This window comes from Tupaia chinensis, unplaced genomic scaffold (genome assembly GCF_000334495.1).
Source record: "Tupaia chinensis unplaced genomic scaffold, TupChi_1.0 Scaffold000228_1, whole genome shotgun sequence".
In the NCBI taxonomy this organism is placed as follows: domain Eukaryota; kingdom Metazoa; phylum Chordata; class Mammalia; order Scandentia; family Tupaiidae; genus Tupaia; species Tupaia belangeri.
This window is the reverse complement of record NW_006159703.1, coordinates 3,529,120-3,551,969: the sequence shown is the minus strand read 5'-3', so window position 1 is coordinate 3,551,969 and position 22,850 is coordinate 3,529,120. Positions and strand designations below refer to the sequence as shown.

The 22,850-nt window shown below is 41.6% G+C and overlaps 1 protein-coding gene across 1 annotated transcript in view; it reads left to right on the top strand.

Moving 5' to 3' along the window:
• Nucleotides 1-22,850, top strand: part of JAKMIP2 (janus kinase and microtubule interacting protein 2) — a 188,604-nt gene that overhangs the window by 85,616 nt on the left and 80,138 nt on the right. Inside the window, exon 2 of the mRNA XM_006148053.3 lies at nt 22,210-22,486. Coding sequence (XP_006148115.1) covers nt 22,358-22,486 — 129 coding nt within the window. The 5' untranslated portion in view covers nt 22,210-22,357. The remainder of the gene's footprint in view (nt 1-22,209; nt 22,487-22,850) is intronic.

Below are 22,850 nucleotides of genomic sequence, written 5' to 3'. Positions count from 1 at the left end.
CCTCTGCCTCCAGCCACATAACAAGTTCCTACTCTCTTCTTATCCAACAATCCATTTATTCACGCATTGTTTATTTCACTTAAAAAAATATTTAAGTACTCCGCTGATTTTATGCTAGTCACCAGGGTGAGCAAAACCCAGCACGGTCTCTGCTTTCACAGGGTTTCTATTTCAATGGGGAAGATAAATATTGATGAAGAAATTAAAGATAGAGCCACAGGCTATGTTACATGCTATTTAGAAAAACAAACACAAGGTGAGGCTGTGAAAACACGCACTGGAAGAACCTGGCCTGATCTGCAGTTCCCAGGCAGACTTCGTAGACAGCTATAATGGAGGCCCACAGACTGAGTGGCTTCAAACAACTGAAGTTATTCTCTCACAATTTGGGGAGCCACAAGTCTTAAATCAGGTGTCGGCAGGATTGATTCCTTCTGAAGACTCTGAGAAGAATCTGCCCCGTGCCTCTCTCCTAGATTCTGGTGGTCACTGTCAATCCTTGGTGTTCCTTGGCTTGCAGACAGACACATCAGCCCAACCTCTACCTTCATCTTTATAAGGTGTCCTCCCCTTCATATATATATGTTTACATCTAAATTTTCCTCTCCTTTGTGATTGACAGCTTGTGCATGCACATGTGAGACAGAAAGCAAGGAGAAAGAGAATGAAACAGGGTCCGTCATGTCACAATCCCCTTTCTCCAACTCTCCAGTGATTCAGGATTTTGGGCACTGCCGTGTGTTCTTGGCATATTTTCAGGCCAACCCTAGAGACCTGAACCCACTGTCCACCATGCTTCCAGCACTGCTGCCCAGTATGCTGTGGACTGCATCACCTAGGCTGGGATATCAATTTTGATCTTTTTAAAAGGATATTAGTCATTGAATTAGGGCCCACCACAATCCGTTATGACTGCATGTTACCTTGATTAGATCTGCAAAGATCTTATTCCCAAATAAGGTGACATTTCTAGACACTGGGAGTTAGGACTGGAACATGTATTTTTTCTTTTGCTTTGTTTTGTTTTGCTTTTGCATTTGTTTTTGCTGTAGGTCACATGCACTCACTGGAGAGAGATAGAGAGAGAGGGCATGTGAGAAGTGATTCCCTGGAGGGATGGCCACACCACAATCCCTTCTCCCCCATTCTCCTTTCGGGATTCTGGGCAGGCACATGTGTCTGGTGTGTTTTCAAGCCTCCCAGTTGGGACTCAAACTGCGCAGCCTGCCATGTGGGATCCAGCCACCCTAAGTTCTGCACCACCTGCTGCTCTTGAGCACAACCTTTTTGAGGGACGCAGCTGAACCCACAACAGCTTCCTCAAATCAATTGCATTCAAGCTGAAATCATTAGAGTCTAAGGAAGAGAGACCTCTGCAGAGGGGATGGGATATGTAAAGGCTCTGATGAGGGAAGGAGCAGCTTATTAGAAAATTGAGAAGAAGGATACAAACACAGACAAGGAAACAGGGACAAAAACCCTCATAATATGCACCCACAGTTGTGCACATAGCCTCCCGCATACAGACTCTCTTTCCTGGAGACGCGAACATCATAAAGCAAGCCTTTACTCCAGGTCTACCTCCCACTGACCACTTTCAGGTTCCCTCTAGTGGGAAGAAGGGAGAAACACTCTCCCATTCTGGGCTAGACTCAGCAAAGTTTTTGCAATAAACCTCCTTCAGGCCCAGAGCCTAGGTTGTGACCTATGAGTACTGGGTTTAGAAGAACACAGCTAAATCCCAGCTTTGTGACAATTCCTATAAAATGATTCAGAGCCCTGCTTTTGTCATGTAAAATGTGTGAGGAGGAGTATCTGCCTCTGGATGCCATTGTGAATATTAAATGAGGCACAAAGTGTCCAAGTACTTTGGTTTTTCTTGTTGTTTTAACAATTGTTTAATTTTACTAATTATTATTATTTTTTTTAATTTGACCAGAGAGAGAAAGAAGGAAAGTGAGAAAGCAAGCCACCAGGTCCAGGACTTGAACCGTGGTCAACCACATGAGAGTCCAGCACCTTAACTACCACATCACCTGCTGGCCCCCCAAGTACTTTGTAAACTTATAAGGAGAAGGAATGTTACTTGAATAGGGAAGATTTAAAATCCCTGGCCTTTCCAGCCTGGCACAGTTCATCCAAATGTCTTCACAGGAACAGAAGGAGCTGGGGTGGGGGAGGGGAGGATTATTAATAGCTTCTCCCAATCTGTATACTGTGGAGGCGGTGAGTAGGTTAATAATAACAATAACATTTTGGCTGTGCATGGTAGAGAAGGTAGAAGAGTTAATATTAATCATTTTAATAACCGAATATGTGTAGAGTGGTTTATGGGTAACAGCGTTTTCTTATATACAACCACGTGCAACGTTTGCGCCTGCCTTTTAAACTAAAATGTGTATGTCTGGGGAATGAAAGACTTTTTAAATACAAACGTTATCTAGTAGCACCCTGACAGGAGAGGTTTGTCACATTAACTGATGGTGGGAAGGCTGAGTAGAGGGGCAAGGTGATGACAAATGAGGAAAGGACAGAGGAGGCCAAAACAGAGCCCCTCCACCACAGCCCCCACGAAGGCCCCGGAGCCACTTAAGAGACTGGCGAAACCTTGTCCTCACCCAGGACCGAGCCTGGCCCTGAGTCTCGGCATTTTCAGAAACCGATTAAAGTATGTCATGTGTCAGAGTTGCAGTCAAGCTGGGGTTCATCATGCAGAGGGTGACACGGTGAGTAATAGGCAGTGCCCACAGACTAAAACGTTACCTGCAGACCCACCAGAGATGGGGAGGGAGAGGTCTGAGCCACATTCTCCAGGGGGTTTGGAATGAATGATGTGAGACATCTAGAAAGACTTTTTGATCCCTGAATGAGGAATTTTTTTACCCTTTATGTCTTTCCAAAATGTTGCTGTGTGCTCACAGTATATTCATGTCTGTGCACAGGGAAAAGTGGGTATATTTGTCTCTATATAATTTCTTTAGTTTCTTACACGAATGACACTATCCTTTGTGCTTCATTCAGCATCTGGCTCTTTTGCTGAAACAGTATGTTTTGAAGGGCAAACAGCCTCGTTGGTTCATATGCATCTACCTATGTATTTTTAAAGCATTGCATAGCACTGATAGGCTGGGTAGACACTTTATTGAGCTGGTCCCGCTTACATGGGCATTGCATTGTTTCTGACTTTACATCATCACAGTGTTGCACAGGTTTGATCTTTATGAAGTCCCTCATTATCACTTTTTAATATGTAATTTATTTATTTGTAGACTTTCTATATTTAATGTAATTATGTAACTTACATATATTTAACTTTACCTATTTTTATTTCACTCTACTAGCATATAGTAAATTCCATGAAGGCAAGAATTTTGTCTGTTCTTTCCACAGCACCTAAAACTCTGCACTCCATAAATGTTCACTGAACAAATGCCCTATGGCCATATCCTGTCTCTGCATATATGCCCAGCATCTACCAATCAGTCTTGAAACAGAAAGGCAGCTCTCTGAGGGCAGGACAGGCATCCTCATCCCTTTTTTGCTGCAGGACCTAGCATAGCATCTTGCTTAGAGCAGGCCCTTAGTAAGATTTGGAGAGGAGCAGTGTAGAAGATTGTTTAAGACTTCAATCAGACAGGGGGCCAGCAAATGGCATATTGGTTATGTTGCTGGACTCCCATATAGTCAATCACGGTTTGAGTCCCATACCCGGCGGCTTAAAACACACTGAGTGTGTGCATGTGTGAGTGTGTGTGTGTGTGTTTGTGCATGTGTGTGTGTGCCCAAAATCCCAGAGAAGGAATTGCAGCATGACCATCTCCCGGGGGGTGAGGGGAGTGATTTTCGCTTTCTGTCTTTCTGTCTCTTCACATGCTCTGTTGCAAAAATTTCTCAAATTTCAACGCATGGCTCTGCATCTGCTCAGCAGCGTACTGATCCAGAATCCTGTGATTCTGGTGAAACATCCACCTAAACAGGATTACCATTGGCTTACATCCAGTGCATCTCACCCATCTCCCCCGCCTCTCTGCTCTAAGCCACTGCCATCTCCAAGCTGGGTTTTTGCAGCTGCCTCCAAACCAGTCTCCTTGTTTCCACCCTTATGCTAGTTCTACTCTTACAGGGCAGAGTGAAATGTTAAAACCTAAGTCAGGTCAGGGCACTGCGCCTCTTAAACCCTGCAGCAGCTCCCCTTCTACACTGGACAAAAGCCCCAGTAAATGAAGAGTGGTCTAAAACACAGCCTGGCCTGCACACGCCACCCTTCCATGAGGGTTTGCCCTCACCTTGGCTGCTGTTCCAGCTCTCCATTCTCTCCACCCTGTCTCCCCGAAGTTCCTGGAATGAGGGCACCTGTGCTCACTGCAGAGCTCTGGGCTTAGCTTCTCACTCCTCTGAAACCTTCCCCCAATCCCTGGCCTCTCGTGGCTCTCTTCCTTCCAACCTTCAGTCTAGTGTATTTTAGTTAGGTGTTCCTTCATCTGAAATCCCAACCCCATCGTGATGCTTCCTACCACCTCTATCCTGTTTTATTTTTCCATAATGCTTTATCACAATCTAGCATAATATTTATTTACTTATTCACTAACTTATTTTTAGTTTGGCAGAAGACATGTGCACTCATCAGAGAAAAACAGAAAGGAAAAGCGAGAAAGCATGCCCCCACCCTCCATCTCCCATGAAGGTTGGTCATACCACAATCCCTTCTCTTCCATGTCTCCCTATTTTCAGGATATGGGGAATTTACACACACTCCCAGCATGTTTTTCAAGCTACTGGGTCCAGGCCTCAAACCTTTAGGTTGGCCACATGAGATCGATCCACCTTAATCACCTCCCCACGGGCTGACTCAACTTATTTATTTATTTATTGTGCTTATAGTATGTCTCTCCCAACTATGAACCAATGATGGATGTCTGTTTTATTTATTCATGACTGTATTTTCCAGGCCATGAATGGTGTTTAGAAGAGAGAAAATGTTCAATACATACTTGTCAAATAAACTGAGTTTAAGTATAACACTTATTTGGTATCATGCTATACATTTGACTTCATTATGCCTTGTAACCTCTACCACCATCCTCTGAGGGAGGTAAAACAGCACAGAGCAAACAGAACAAGCTCTACAGTCAAACAGCTTGGATTGAGTCCTTGCTCCATTGCTTACCAGCCCTGGGAAGAAGGTCAGCCTTATTGGTCTTCACTAAGTCTCTGTCATCCCATTTGAATGGATAAAAGAAAAATATCCATGATCATTATTTGTTTCTATTTGTTGTATTTCATTAGACTGTAGGAAATACCCACTTGAACACTATTTATATTAAGAAGTTTTTCAACCACGGCTTTGGTTTCCCATTGTATTTAATTATCTATCTCGTGTGATCATTTAAGACGTAATAGCTATTTTGTGCATGCTGTTTGCAGAAGTACTCCCTTGTCTATACCATTTTTCACATAGGAAAAATGTAACCGTTAGGTTGTAAGGGTCCTTAAAAATGGGATTTATAAGTGAAATGCCCTAGGCAGTGAACTCAATTGGATCTCAAAGTATTACTGCAATGAATGATGCATAGCCTGTGTTAAATCTTTGAAATGCTCTGGACCAGAAATGTGTTTAGTGACCTTACTCTTTGATTTCTATAGAAGAGGACCCATCTTGAGTCATCTGAGAGTTGTAAAGGTATTACATTTTTTTCCCTTGTATCATCTTACTGTCTTATTCTACTAAATAACTAAAGAAAAATCTTACAAGATAGAAATACTACCAACTGTGGTCCAATCTTATTTTTTTTCCATAAAATTTTAAATTCTTCAAACAACCAGTATTCTAAATAAAGGGGTTTTAAGTATTAATACTTTTTTATTTTTAATTTTAGAGAGAGATTTTTGCTATAGAGCACATGTACTCACTGGAGAGACAGACAGAAAGCAAGAAGTCCCCCCCCACCCCCAGAGGGAATGGCCACACCACAATCCTATTTCCTCCATTCTCCTCTCAAGATTTTGGGCACACATGCACACTCATACTCCTCTCAAGATTTTGGGCACACACGCACACTCATATGGCATGAGTTTTAAGCCGCCAAGTCCGGGACTTGAACTGCGGTCGACCGCATGGGAACCCAGTGACTTAACCATTAAGCCATCTGCTGATCCCTTAGGTATTAATACTTTAAAATATTATTTTTATAGGTATTAGTATGACAAAATATTTTTTGTTTTAAAGTATTAATACTAATTTTAATACTTTTAAAGTATTAACATTAATACTTTAAAAATATTAATATTAACATTAATACTTTAAAATAAAAATATCCTTTTTATTTACATTGAATCATTGTACATGCAGTAAGACATTTTTTAAAAAGAGGAAGTGGCATACCCTCTTTCTGAAACTAAAGGCTAGCCAAATGCCATGTAGCGGTTAAGAATAAATGTTTTTTGATCGGCTGAAATTATCTTAAATTTGACAGACATATCATAGGCTCTCAAGAAACATTCATTGAATCAGTGAATGGCTCATGGCATACAAGCTGTAAGATGCTGAATGAATTTAAAAGTTTTCCTCTCAGAGACTGAAAATATCTACTTCATGAAGTCGCTTAGTAAGATAATATACATGCAATGGTAAATACTGTGCTTGACATATGGAATGCTTTCAATAACATTATTAAACAGTTTTTCCCTGTATAGTTCAGAAAATGGAACTCTTGTTCCTGAAATTCAATATTTTTACCTGAAATGTAAAAATGCAGATGAGTTTAGTATCATACACACTAATGAGCACTTCCCAAATTCTTTCCTTGTTCTCTGTCTTACCCCTGCTCTGAGTTACTCCATAGTTTTGATGCATCCGTAATTTTCCCCCAATCTCATATTACTACTGACTTCTTCCTTCTTTCCTGGACCACATGGCAAATCCTCTCTTCTTTTAAGACTCCCTTGTCTGTATCCTGTTTCACATAGGAACGATGTATTGGATCGTTGGGAAAGTCATGATGCATTTTTACATAGAAAAACAGAAAAATAATGGCCTGACTTTCCTGATGACCCAATAGTTACTGAAAGCTGTCTGCCCTCCCAAGGGAGTTGGGTCTCCACTGAGCACCAGGACTACGTGGCTCACCCCTATGTTACAGCATTCTACATCTTCAGGCCTGCAGGTCATTATTTACATGTTGTTCTCTCCCAGAGGAGAAGAGTTGTACAGGGGATTCATAAATCAAACATTCGGGGCTGGTCCAGATGACTTTTAACACCCACCTCAGAGCATTAAAAAGATAATGCATGTAAATAGCTTAGCGCAGTGACTAGGATTAGTAAATGGTCAATAATAATAATTATGACAATGGTTAGCGCTCCTGGCAGTGTCATCTGTCACCGTATGAGGTAGGTGAGTGGATGAAGTATAGTAATTATCTGTACAAATGCTATTATGGTCTAGACTCCGGGGCTGTAGACTCTCAACAATTTCTTACTACACAGAGAGGAAATAGTGGCTCTCGGAATATGCTGAGATTCTGAGATGTAGAGGAAAATATTTTGAGCCCTTGAGAGTCTGTTTCTCCTAACAAAATTGACTATAGGAGCAGTTTAAAGCTTGAAATGAGAAATGATCATTTCTATTGGGTCTTCAGAAAAGTCATGACACATTTTTGCATAGAAAAAGAGAAAAATATGTTAGGACTTTTCTGACAACCCAATACTTTTCTGTGTTTGAAGGATATAAATCAAAGGAGAATACTGGAGGGAAATGTTTATTTCAGATATAAACTGCTTACATTAGAAAATATATTACTAAATTGTCTGAGTACTTAGACACTAGTAATACAGAGTTTAATATGGGATGAAACAACATTACGATTAGCTCAGTGGTGACTTACGCCCCTGCTACAATTGTTCACATTTTGGTAGGACGGCATTAACATTTTAGTGGCTAACGTTTTTTATTCTTGCCAGTGACGGTTTTATATTGGCTTCATTCATGAGCTCTTTCAACAGACATTTGACTTCTGAGTACCTTCCATGAGGCACGTTGCTAAGCGCAGGTGATAAAGTCGTGAACACACCCAAGGAAATCCCTGCCAGTACTGAGCTAAAATGGCTGGGGCTGTTGACGGGGGAAAAGTTCACATCATAGGTAATGCAATTTATTTCCCTGAGTGATCTGTCCCCTTGAGCTCTATAAGACATGAACAGAAGAGGTTCTCAGACAGAGAAGGCTTCCTTGAGAAGGGTAGGTTTAATAGAAAACTGCCCCTAGGGATTTCCCAAAAAATGACTTATTCAAGCTCCGGTCTAATTGACTACACACTCCATTTATGAGAAGGAGCCAATATACATTCAGAAGGAGTTTCTTCTGGCCCTGTTTCCATTTAGGTCAGGTTGTGCAGAGTGGACAGTTATGCTATGACTTGGTGTGGCTAGTGGCTAGTTCTCTTCAGTGGGTAGGAAGGGCGCTTTGGAGTCCAAAGCATTTTAGATTTAGGAACAAGGTCTCTATGCTTAATTAATTCCTACTTTTTGTGATGTAATGTCACAAGCATGGCAGTTGTAATTCAGCCTCACTCACGACTTCAGTTGGATATGTACCTTTATTTTTTCCGCACCACTTTCCTCAATGAAGTTCAAGTCCCAGACCTAGTAGCTTGAAAAGTGTACTAGGAATGTGTGAGCGTGTGTCCAGAATCCCAAAAGAGGGGGAAAATAGAGAAGGAATGGCACCGTGGCTGTGCCCCATGGAGGAGGCTATCTCACTCTCCCTCTCTCTTTCTGTCTTTCTGGCAAGCACGTGTGCCCTCTGGCATATTTAAAAACAAACAAACAAAAAGATGACAACAAATAAAATAAATGGGAACAAATCTCTTCTCTTAAAAAATGTTTATCAGAATTCCAGTATTAATTCCCATTATTAATAAACAAAATGCAAATTCAGTATCTAGGCGGTCAAGACACGCATAACTTACCCTCACCTGATTTTTCCGACGGATGTCTATTGGTTCTCCGGAATGAACTTTCCATACCAACACAGTGATCTTCAATTTATTTCTCCCTCTTAGAGCCTCCTTATCCCAACTCTTATTTTCCCTAATCCCTCCTATTTATTCTTCATGTTGCAGCTTTAACCCCGAGGCTTTTCTTATTTTTGTGAAATCATTTCTTTTATTCAGAAATAAATCAATAAATGTAATCAGAGTCTACTTTGTGCCCAGCACCGTAATAGGCATTGGGATTAAACAAGGAGTCAGACAGTCTTAGCCTCGTGGTTTCACCCCTCTGGTTCCCACTTTGTCTGTATGTCTCTGTGTGTATTTGAGTGTTCACTCCTTTGGCACTTACAATACACTTACATTTAGTAGGTACCCATATGTCATCTTCAACTCTAAAACAATGCCTTGTGATTAGTACGTAAGAAATAGTTGTTCAACTAATTTTTGAAATGATTTTCCTATAAAGTATGGCCCATAGGGTTAAGTTGACTACCATTCATTAGTCACCTCAAGGTCTTGCTTTATCTAGACAAAAAAAAAAAAAAAAAACAGTTAAATATTGGTCTTTGGGAGGGACCAGCAGTTAGTGTAATGGCTATGTCGCTGGACTCCCATGTAGTCAACCGCGGTTTGAGTCCCGGACCTGGTGGCTTAAACTCATGCCAGGCGCGTGTGCATGCGTGCCCTGGATCCCGAGAGGAGAATGGAGGAGAAGGGATTGTGGCGTGGCCATCCCCCCTGGGGGGTGATTTCTCGCTTCCTGTCTCTATGTCTCTCTCTGTCTTTCTGGTGAGCGCACGTGCCCTATAGCAAAAACCTCTCCAAAAAAAGAAAATAAAAATATTGGTCTTTGGGACAAAACTCAAAATAGAATTCTAAGTATTTAAAAGAAATCTGTGTCTCTTTGTAATTTATTACTAGATTATATCCTATTATAATATAAGGAGAATATTGATAGTTTCTCTTATATAGAGTATAGAAAATTCACTGCATTTATTTATAATAAACCATATAATATATCCAAAAACTGTTTTATTCAAACCTTATATACTTAAGTAATATTAATCAGTGTAAATCTTTATATTGAAATCATTCTGCCTTCTTTTAAAAATAGCAGGCATGCATAATTCACTTCCTATCTATAGAAATTTCTGCTCATGTTTGACACTTCGTAAAGGTGCCTTTCCGATACTGTCTTTTTTTTCTTTTTTCTTTTTTTTTTTCAGTTCAAGGTCTTTGAAAACAGTCACCACGGAAACAACAGAATAGGTTTATATATGTTTCACTTCTACCTAACATAGGAAAGCTCTGTCAGTTTTAAATATAAAACTATAAAGACCAGTTCCTCTAATAATTTGGGTGTTTTTCTTCAGTTTCACATACAGTTTGTTTTTAATAATGGTGTATATATATATAGCTAGTGCCTGCTTTGGGCAGGGGCTCTGACGTATGTTTTTTGTTTTGTCTGACCTTGAATGCATAATTGTTTCCTGCTGTGTTTCAGATTTCTTCCCCATGTCCAATGAAGCTGATACATCTCACTCTATAACAATGGTAAAATATTGGGAATACAGAGAGAAAATATAATGAAATAAAAATATGTGATACTTGGAGGCTGACTTTGTTAAATGTATCCGTGTGAAAGCCTCCTAAGCCCAGACAACAGAGTACAAGGCAAGATGACTTAGCCAGTGCTGAGGACCAAAATCAATGTTGAAACTATGATGGATAGAGCAAGCATTAAAAAAATCTCAGCCTATGGCTTGCACAAAAATGTCTTTAATGTTGTTGATTGTTTAACTCTTACATCAAGTTTTATTTAACTTTGCCCAAAATCAAAATAGTCATTCAAGGGTTTCCACAAAATAAAATTAATATCCCACAATAAACTTTAATATAAATGATCTTTATAGCAAATGAATGTCTTCCTCAATCTCAGTATTTTCCTTGGCTCTGGACCAATGTTAATGAAATTGAGCTTCATGGTAACTGTTATTGATAGGTATTATGAGTACAGAGATAAGCAAGACACAGTTTTACCCTTAAGTAGGACTCAGAGGCCTAAGGGACACCTATAGTCTAAATGGATTATGTACACATTCAAACTGTTCTTTCTACATCTCGGTTACCTCCTTTAGACCATTCCCTTCTCTACTGCCCGAGGACTATTACTAAAATGAAAACTTCATCAAGTTATCCCCTGTTTAAATCCTTTGTTTGACTCCCCATTGCAATGTGGCTGAAGTCATTGCCATGTGGACTTTAACATAGTTTGGACAATCTTCTGCCATCAGAAGCTCACTGGAGTCTCCAAGCTCTTCACTCACCCTTTTTCTTTTCACCCACCAAACTCCTGCCATTATTTTTCTCCAGAACATCATATTCTTTTAACTCTAGATCTTCATACTCAGTACTCCTGCCTAGAACATTCTTCTTTCCCACCCTAACCCTCTGCTGCCTGATTCCTTCTCATTTCATGGATCTTAGTTAAAATGAATGTAAATAAATAAATTCAAATAAAAAGAAAAGAAAAAAAAATCACTTTTCCTGAGGCATCTTTTCTTTTTTTTTTTTTTTTGGAGAGGTTTTTTCACTATAGGGCGCGTGGCTAGTGCCTGCTTTGGGCAGGGGCTCTGACGTATGTTTTTTGTTTTGTCTGACCTTGAATGCATAATTGTTTCCTGCTGTGTTTCAGATTTCTTCCCCATGTCCAATGAAGCTGATACATCTCACTCTATAACAATGGTAAAATATTGGGAATACAGAGAGAAAATATAATGAAATAAAAATATGTGATACTTGGAGGCTGACTTTGTTAAATGTATCCGTGTGAAAGCCTCCTAAGCCCAGACAACAGAGTACAAGGCAAGATGACTTAGCCAGTGCTGAGGACCAAAATCAATGTTGAAACTATGATGGATAGAGCAAGCATTAAAAAAATCTCAGCCTATGGCTTGCACAAAAATGTCTTTAATGTTGTTGATTGTTTAACTCTTACATCAAGTTTTATTTAACTTTGCCCAAAATCAAAATAGTCATTCAAGGGTTTCCACAAAATAAAATTAATATCCCACAATAAACTTTAATATAAATGATCTTTATAGCAAATGAATGTCTTCCTCAATCTCAGTATTTTCCTTGGCTCTGGACCAATGTTAATGAAACTGAGCTTCATGGTAACTGTTATTGATAGGTATTATGAGTACAGAGATAAGCAAGACACAGTTTTACCCTTAAGTAGGACTCAGAGGCCTAAGGGACACCTATAGTCTAAATGGATTATGTACACATTCAAACTGTTCTTTCTACATCTCGGTTACCTCCTTTAGACCATTCCCTTCTCTACTGCCCGAGGACTATTACTAAAATGAAAACTTCATCAAGTTATCCCCTGTTTAAATCCTTTGTTTGACTCCCCATTGCAATGTGGCTGAAGTCATTGCCATGTGGACTTTAACATAGTTTGGACAATCTTCTGCCATCAGAAGCTCACTGGAGTCTCCAAGCTCTTCACTCACCCTTTTTCTTTTCACCCACCAAACTCCTGCCATTATTTTTCTCCAGAACATCATATTCTTTTAACTCTAGATCTTCATACTCAGTACTCCTGCCTAGAACATTCTTCTTTCCCACCCTAACCCTCTGCTGCCTGATTCCTTCTCATTTCATGGATCTTAGTTAAAATGAATGTAAATAAATAAATTCAAATAAAAAGAAAAGAAAAAAAAATCACTTTTCCTGAGGCATCTTTTCTGACCCACCAAAATTTCTATGATTCCCAAATCCTATGTCTCATTGGATTTGGGAATCCAGTCCTCACATTGTTTTGCTAATTCTGCCTCTGGGGTCCTGTCTCTTGTGCTTAACTATGACATCCCCTCTGCCAGGTGTTTCATAAGTATTTGTGAACTAACAAGTGAATAAAGGAGTGATTGAGCCTGGAATGCTTTAATAAGTATCTTGAGGTAAGAATGGAAACCCAGGTGAGGGAATAGTTATTCCATCTAAGGTGTGGTGAAAAGGTGTGAAGAACAGTACAGCACTGGCCCTTGACCTGCTCCTAAAAGAAGAGGAGAAGGGAGTTCACCAGTGAGATGAGGAACGAGAAAGGGAAATCAAAGAATGGTGTGAGAAAAGTGAAGGGCTTGCTTAGTACATCAGTTCTGGATGAATGCTCCCTGGTTGGGATCTCAACTTAGGCTTCTCTTCTACCAAGCCTTCCAGACAATCCCTCTTGAAGAGGTTAGGTGTTCCCTGTATGTGCTGAGAGCCTTTTCTTGTCTACACTTCTTGAAGTATATTGCTAGTATCACGTTTTAAATCTGAGATCCAAAAAACAAAATCAAGTGTAATAACTTTTCAATTTGTTTTGTAGAACAGAATTAATGTAGTGACTTCAGATAACTTGCAATACTAACAATTGCTATTATTAATAAGTTATAACGAGGGCAATTTGGTGGAAGAATAGGAGAGGAAGAAAAGACATCCCAGCCTGCCACCTTACAATCCTGAAGATACAGAATCACTACTGGACTGAATGTCAACATTTCAGATTCGTTTTCCTCTTAACACGTGTGCATTGGATTAAATAGCCTTTGCCCCCCACAGCCATGCCACTACATTTCCTTTATATATGGAAACTAGAACTGTAGGCTTGGATTAGCTTGAACAGCAGCCCTCTCCCATTTATATTTACATTCTTTGTCAAACTGATAAATGCACAGTAAGGTATTTTTTTCTTCTTTATAGAGAAATGTTTAAGAAGTGATAACATGTCTCTGCAGGTTACCAGTATGCAGGTTTAATTCATTTATTTTAAATATGAACAGCATCTCACTCCAAAGCATATTTGGAAAAGAAGAGTGGCTTACGCAAACTAATGTGGCTTTGTTAGAGTGGACGTATCCAAATATTAATCATGGAAAGTCTTGAAGCATTTAGCTTCTCCTACATGCAAACTTGAGCCATTTTATGTAACAAATGCTTTCAAATCATAACTCAGTGGTAAGAACCTTATTGAAAAACCGTGAGACTAATAACAGCTTTTATTTCGCTTATAGCTTGAGGCAAGCAGAACTAGCAATAAAATCAAGACCCTTGGGAATACTGTTTCTGTCAGTACAGGTCTCATTTCCCCAAAAGCATAAGCATGAATTTCCTTATCTTTCCAGAGATCTCTGGAAGTTAGCGTAATGGCTATGTCGCTGGACTCCCATGTAGTTGACCGTGGTTCGCGTCCTGGACCCAGTGGCTTAAAACTCACACCGGGCGCACGTGCGTGCATGCCTAAGATCCCGAGAGGAGAATGGAGGAGAAGATATTGCGGCGTGGCCATCCCCCCGGGGGTGGGGTGATTTCTTGCACCCCCCGGGTGTTGATTTCTTGCTTTCTGTCTCTCTGTCTCTCTCTCTCTGGCGAGTGCACGCACCCTATAGCAAAAACCTCTCCAAACAAAAAAAATTTAAAAAAAAAAAGACATCCCTTTTCCCATTTTGGTGTGAGGGAGCAGAAGCTAGGAGAGTTTAAGTAACTTCTCAAGAATGTACAGCTAGGACATTGATTCAAAGCCAGTTTTTGTGAATTCAAATTCCAGGCTCTTAACCACTAATTTTATCCTATTTCGCAAGCCCCCAGCTGATACTTTCATCCTTTGTCATCTCTCTAGCCTAGTGGCAACCATTGTTGATTTCTGTGCGCTCTGTGAGAATCTGTCATTGTAGGAAGGAGCTTCGGAGAGCCACAGATGTGTACTTGAGTGCTACTCTGCCATTTCGTTACTGTGTGATGTTTTCCCCCAAGTTATTAAGTTCTTTGATATTCAGTTTCCCTACTGAACACATAATAAGAGTAAATATCAGAAAGGGTGACTTGGGGGACCAGCAGGTGGTATGGTGGTTATGGCGCTGGACACTCCCACATGGCCGACCATGGTTCAAGTCTCGGATCTGGCGACTTGCTTTCTCACTTCTCCTTTCTCTCTCTCTTTCTTTGTGTTTCTGTCTGGTCAAATTAAAATAAATGAATGAATAAATAAAATTAAATAAATAATTCTTTAAAAAAAAAAGAAAGGGCGACTTGGGATAGTTGAATGTCTGCACCAGGGTAAAAGCTGATTAGGTCATTGTGCCGTGCAGGCTCCACTTCCCTGCTACCCTTTTCATAAGTATTAGGGCTTTCTCAGTCCACTCTGAGCTACCCACAGCATTTACCATGCGTTGTTTCCTAGAGTTCATTTTCTCTGTGGAGGTATTTGTCTCTTCTGAGAGGCTAGGCATCACTGAGGATAGGAGTGATCCTTACACTTAGCGAAAGCCAAGAAGAATGTTCAGTAAGTAGTGGCCATGTTTCCTTGAACAATTATGCGGCCACATTTTGGACAAAGAATTGTATGGTATTTTTGACGTGAGAGTAGAAAATGTAGGATCAAGGCATTAGGATTTCAAAGATATTTTCATTTTCCTGGAAAGGCTATGCAGTCAGGATTGTAACCCAAAGTCAATAGTATGAATTCATCATATTCAAACACTTATAAATTCATTTAACATAGGTTTCTAGTGTTTTGGTTTTAATATCGAAGTATGTGTCATTAAAGAAAAGAATAATGCTATTATTCATGATTGTCAAGATATGGAATCAACCTATGTCTCTAGATAAATGGATAAAGGTGATGCTGTTTAGCCTTTTAGAAAAAAATAAAAGCAAAATACGGTCATTTGCAACAACATCGGGGAACCTGGAGCATACAGTGTTAAGTGAAATAAGCAGGCACAGAAAAACCAATACGCATGGGCTCCTTAATACGGGGAATATTAAAAAGTAGAGCTCACAGAAGCAGAAAGTAAAATGGTGGTTATCAGGGGCCGTGTGTGTCAGAGGGGTGGGTGTTGGTCACAGGATACTGAATTTAGGAGGAATAATTTCTGAAGCTCTATTGTATAACATGATGAGTACAGTTAACAATAATACATACTTAAAGTGTTGAGAGTAGATTTTAAGTGTTCCCACCACAAAAACTAAGCATTAAGTTAATTAACCAGATTTAGCCATTCCATGATGTATGCATATTTCAAAACATCTCATTGTATACTGTAAATACACACAATGTTTGTTAAATGCAAAAAAAAACGAAGAATGCCAAAGGAATTTTTGAGTCTGGAAATTTGGTCATAAAGAATAAATGCTGGCGGGAACCAGCAGTTAGCGTAATGGCTATGTCGCTGGACTCCCACGTAGTCGACCGCGGTTCGCGTCTCAGACCCAGTGGCTTAAATCTCACGCCGGGCGCGTGTGCGTGCATGCCCAAGATCCCGAGAGGAGAATGGAGGAGAAGGGATTGCGGCGTGACCATCCCCCCTGGGGGGTGATTTCTCGCTTTCTGTCTCTCTATGTCTGTCTGGCGAGCGCACGCGCCCTATAGTGAAAACCTCTCCAAAAAAAAAAAATTAATTAATTAAAAAGAAAAAAAAGAATAAATGCTGGGAACCAGCAGTTAGCGTAAGGGCTATGTCGCTGGATTCCCACGTAGTCGACCGCGGTTCGCATCTCGGACCCGGTGGCTTAAAACTCATGCCGGGTGTGTGTGCGTGCATGCCCAAGATCCCGAGAGGAGAATGGAGGAGAAGGGATTGCAGCATGACCATATCCCCTGGGGGGTGATTTCTCGCTTTCTGTCTCTCTATGTCTGTCTGGCGAGCGCACGCGCCCTATAGTGAAAACCTCTCCAAAAAAAAAAAAAAGAATAAATGCTGAGATTCTCTATACACTAAGAGAGGAGGGCTGCCCCTGGGAGTGGATGGCCTCAAGGTTATCTCTCCTGCAGCACCCACCTGTGATCTCCAGAAGTAGGGCTCAAGGAGAGACCTCGGTGAGGAGGAACAGCCTCACTTGTTCATGTTCAGGTCACATCCCACTCTGGGAAATTTTTCTCTCTTGAGGATTTTGTGCTTCATTAAGGATGAGGTAGGGCCAGAAGAGAAAGGTTAAAATTCACATCTTTGATACTAAAATGCTACCTGTGGCTACTGCTGTCCAACTATGCAGCTAAAAACCTAGAAACCAGGGCATGCTTAAAATTCTGTCAAGTTTTTTTCCATGTGTTGTAAATCTCCTACAGGGACTGGCCCTTAATTGAACAAGGCTTTACCCCTCCTCCAGATAATTGCTATGTCAGACATCACCAGTGACAGGGACTCTCCACATGGTCCAGAAACCTCCCATCTGTATGCAGTGGCACCTTCAAGCATTTTCCTTGTGCCCTCGGGCATAGCCCCTACAGAGGTATAATGCTCCTCTCATGGGCCCTCTCAGCTTCTCCAGAAGCCTGACCTGAAGCCACTTACGTAGATACAGGACGAATGTCCATTGAGTGAATAGATAAACAAAATAGTTCATCCATACAGTGGAATATTACTCAACAATAAAAATAAATGAAGTATCGATACATGCCACAATATGAATGAACATTGAAAACATTATGCTAGGGACCAACTGGTGGCATGGTGGTTAACACACTGGATTCCCACATGGGCAACCTCATGGCTTGAGTCCTGGACCCGGCAGCTTGAAAATCATGCCATGTGTGTGTGCATGTCCACAATCCTGAGAGGACAGTGGAGGACAAGGTATTGTGGCATGACCATCTCCCCTGGGGGGTGGTTTCTTCTGTCTCTCTCTGGGGAGAACATGCACCCTTGACAAAAACCTAAGGGGGTAGGGAGGAACTAACCAGTATGTTCAAATTAAAGACGCTGGTCTCTAAAAATCACATGTTCTGTGATTCCATTTATACAAAATGCCCAGAATAGACAAACCCATAACAAGGAAAAGATCAGCAGTTGCCAAGGCCAGGCAAAGTTAGGTGAAGAATAACAAATGACCTGTCAGGAAAGGGGTTTCTTTTAGGGGTGATCAAAAATGTTCTGAACTTTGTTTTAGGACAGCTGTCACTATAAATATACCCAAAATCACTGAATTATATACTTTATAAGTGAATTTTATCTAAAAAATCTGAGTGGGGGAGAAGGGGAGCACAAGGAGATGAGTTTTAGTGAGTCAGAGAATGAGAATCATGAGATTGCCAGGTGCCCATCACCACTGGAGAAGACTCTAGAAATTTCTCCACCAGAGGGGTGCACAGGATCATCATTACGAAGGTATCCATGATCTGATTCTATCAGTACCTATGCAATGTGTTTTCTCTCCGGACCATGTATCTAATTTTTTTCACCTTTTCCTTTTCCTCATGGGACAAAGTTTACAGAACTTTCCCAGACTGAAGGCTCCTCTTTCCTGCAAGCAGATCCAGAGAGCTCACACCATTATTTATACTGGGAGGGAAGAATGTTCAAACAAGTAATAGTATTCAAAAATACGGGGGCCAGGAGCCAGCCGATGGTGTAGCAGTTACATTGCTGGACTCCTACATGGCCAACCGCAGCTTGATTCCTGGACCCAGTGGCTTGAAAGTCATGCTGGGGGACCAGGTCATGCGGGGGGCCCAGCAGATGGCATAATGGCTACGTCACTGGACTCTCATGTAGTCGACTGCCGTTGGAGTCCTGAACTCAGTGGCTTAAACTCACTCTGGGCACATGTGCGTGGTGCCAGGAACCCGAGAGGAAAATGGAGGAGAAGGGATTGCGGCGTGGTCATCCCCCCCAGGCGGATGATTTCTCGCTTTCTGTCTGTCTTGTCTCTCTCTGTCTTTCTGATGACCACACGCGCCCTATCTATAGCAAAAAAAAAAAGCGGGGGGGGGGAGGGTAGGATGGGAAGAGATCTGATTCCATCAGTGTCTCCACATGTTTAAGTTCCCACCTCCTTTTTATTCCATTTAGGGCTGTACTGCCTCTCATGTGGACCACTGCAGTGGCCTGATTTCCTTCCATGTTTCTCCTTCCCTCGTAACTCATTTCCCCCATTACTGACTGTTACCTTCTTACAGTGCAAATATGAAGTAGTGAAGTCCCAAGCGTAAGAGCTGGATCCCAATCTCACACTGCCTGGATAAGAATCTGAGCTTCACTGCCCATTAACTCAGTCAATTTAGGCAAATTAATCAATTTTTCTGTGAATCATTTTTCTCTGAATTTTTATGAGAATGAAATGGGATCAGAATGTTAAGTGCTTAGTCCAGTGATGGGAGCGTAATAAGCAATGTGTCAATATCATTTCTTCTTGGGGCCAGCAGTTAGCGTAATGGCTATGTCGCTGGACTCCCACGTAGTCGACCGCAGTTCACGTCCTGGACCCGGTGGCTTAAACTCACGCCGGGCACGTGTGCGTGTGTGCCCAAGATCCCGAGAGGAGAATGGAGGAGAAGGGATTGCGGTGTGGCCATCCCCTCTGGGGGGTGATTTCTCGCTTTCTGTCTCTGTCTGGCGAGCACACATGCCCTATAAAAAAAATCTTTCCCAAAAAATCATTTCTTTTTATTATTATTATGCATATTCAAATGCTGTCATGTTTCTTCATTTCTACATAATCAAGCCCACCGCCCCCCCAACCTTCATGCAGGAACCTTTGAATCCGGCCTTAATGTGTCTTCTCCCAGTTCATAACATTTCCTAAATACATCAGGCAAATGTGTGGCTCCAGGTTTTCATTCAAACTCTCTTCTCTGCTGTTGCATACCTCTATTTACAAAAGTCCATTCCTCATTCAAGAAGGCCATACAACTATAAAGTGGCTATGGAGATTTTCCCATGCTGCTTTTTCCTCTGTGTTTCAATAGCACTTAAAGATTGGAGAGAAATTGGTCAAAGAGAGTCATATTTTATAGGTAAAGCAAAAGGGACTTCCTGGGGAACTGGAAAAGAGAAACAAGAAATGAAAGAGAAGAAAGGAAGACTTCTAAGCTTAAAACTGGAACAATAGAATACGTGGTATTGCCATTTAACCATAAGGGACAACTTGGGGAGAATACGATTTGTGGGGACTAGTAATAAAGACCTCCATATTAGTTATGTTGGGTTTAAGATGCCGGTTGGACATGCAGATGGATTTGGTAAATAAGCAGTTAACCATTCATGCAGCTCTGGGATTTGGAGAATGGTCTTGGCTATGGCTGTTGTGGTGGTCACAACCACACAGATGAGCCGGTGAGGAGCATCTGGAGAAATTCAAGAGAACAGCAACATTCAGAGACCCACTGAAGGAGGAGACACCAGTTAGGCATATATGCACTCACCCAGTGCTACTTGAGGTTAAGTACTATCTTATTTATTTTTATGTCTGGTCACAGGAATGTTCAACAAATGGTTGTTGAATCCATTTCAATACCAAGAGTGAAGAAATGTAGCTTCTCAGTGGTCTCCCAGCCCTGCACTTTAAAGACTGGGCAAGATTTGTAAAGAAGCGTGAAGGACAACCCCAGCATCTGGCACAGGATGAAATGAAGTGGGCAGTGAGCAGGCTTACCCTGCCTATCCCTAAACTCTCCCTGCTCTCATGCCTCTAGGGACATACTCCAAAGGGCATAAGCCCAGTGCTTAAGAGGGAATGGCACAAAACCCAGGATCCCAGCATAGCCCGCCAGCTCAGTGTAAGGGTCCTCAGCGAGCAGCAGCTGCTGGCACATATGGCCATTGGCAGGGGTTCCCATTGCTCTGGACTGGAGCTCCTCAATGTGTACAATACCCTGTTCTCTGAAAGGTGCCATGAGAAACATTCTCTAGTATCTTGTCATCTTTTGTTCCCATTGAGTTCAATGGTTTGGTATTCATATTTTTCTGACCATCTTGCTTCTGTTTAGTATTTAAAGATATTCGAGACATATGCTCCCCAGTCTTTTCTCTTCTCTTGCCGCCATTTTGATTAGGTCTTCATCATCCTTCTGGACAAATTCAGCAGCCTCTGATCTGGTCTCCCTGCCTCCCTTTCTTCCAGTTCTGCCACCACATGAAGGCATTGCTCTGTCAGGACACCAGCAATTCAAGAACTTCAACAGCTTTCCCATTGCTTACAGAAAGACAGATTCCAAAACTTCAAGCTTGGACTTTCAGATGCCCCACCATTTTTTATTCCCAGGAAAGGTTCTGAGCATTGATGCCCATTGACCATGTCCAGGATTGATATGAATCAGGCCCCATGTCTTCCCCCACAGAATAGTTACTGTGATTTCTCTCTGTTGTCTCAGCATTTGCCATTTTCTTCACCCAGGATGCCTCACCTGTTTCTCAAACTATTAACATCCTACCCACTCCTTAGACAATGTGCCTCCTTCAGGGAGCCTTCCTTATTTACCCCAGGCAGGAAGAAAGGTCCTATCTGTACTTCTAAAGCAATTAGTGTGTAATTTTTTTTAAGAGAAGTTTTTGCTATAGGGCGCATGTGCTCACTGGAGAGACAGGGAGAGACAGAAAACTTGAAATCACCCCCGAGGGGGGACAGTCATGCAACAATCCCTTCTCCTCCATCATTTTCCTGGGATCTTGGGCATACACATACATGTGCCAGGTGTGAATTTTAAGCTGCTGGGTCTGGGATTTGAACCACGATCAACTATATGAGAGTCTAGCAATGTAACCATTACAAACACACCATCTGCTGGCCCCATAGTGTGTATTTTTTTAAAGACTTATTGGAAAGATGATGGTGGTGAGGATGATACATACATACATACATTTATGGATGGATGGATAGAAAGACAGAGACAGAGTTATTTTGCTTTGGAACTCTGACTGACTTTTCTATTTCAACACATCGCACCTAGCACAGCATATGGAAGGAATTCTGAAATACTAAATGAATGAACATGTGAGTGACTCAATTAATCCAGAAATCCATTCCTAGTTAATCTCTACTTCCCACAGTTTCATCATTGCATAAGCCTCTGTCTTCCTATACAATGCTTTCTTAAAGTTGGGACTCTGCACTCTGAAGTTACCACATGTGCGACTTCCTTTAACTACTATGTTCCTTATGACCAGAGTATCAGTGAGTGCCACAGGGGAGAGAAAGACAAAAAAGTGGACAGGTTCAGCCAAAAAAAGAGCACTTCAAGATATAAAAGACACATGCTCATAGCTGAAGGATTTTAAGCAGGGTATTGACATGCTCAGACTTGCCTTTTGTAGAAATCACTCTAAATTTGCATGCAAAGAAGACAGGTGAGCCTCAGGAGGAGGCTCATACAAGCGCAGCTGGCTGAGGGTGGAGTGCCTAGCACATAGCCCAGGTCTTTGCCAAAGTAATCACTGCTATCTCTGCCTCTCCTCAGGGCTTCCAGGGCAGCAGTTGAGGTGACCTTACCAAGGAGCACCACGCAGTAGATGCTGAAACATCACACTCCGGGATAAGAAACAGTAACATGGCAGCACCTGTTTGAAAGGCATTTAAAGTCAACAGACTCCATTTAGAAAGGAACAATGTCCAAGAAAGGGCGAAATAAGGGCGAGAAGCCCGAGGCACTCATTGTCGCCCTTCAAGCTGCCAATGAAGACCTCAGGACCAAGCTCACGGACATTCAGATAGAGTTGCATCAAGAGAAGTCCAAGGTGAGTGCACGGGGCCTGAAGCTGTGGGCTTGAGAGTAGCTATGACTGCAGTGATTACACACAGCTCACCTGGTTCTGCCTGCCTACCTGCCTGCCCACCCCAGTGGACTCCTGCCATTTGCAAGAGAGGGAACAAACCCTGTACACAGGACGATTCTCTTGCATGGGAAAGGAACTGAGCATAGAAGACAGAAAGTAAGACTACCATGCTCACTAGACAATGACCTCCATCCACACTGCTTCCCAGCACTTAATAGTTGTATGACTTTGGGAAATTTTCACCTTTGTCCTCCATGGATTGTTTCTCCCACAGCATTCTGAGTCCTTTAAATATGTCATATCACATGACCCCACTGTTCAGTAC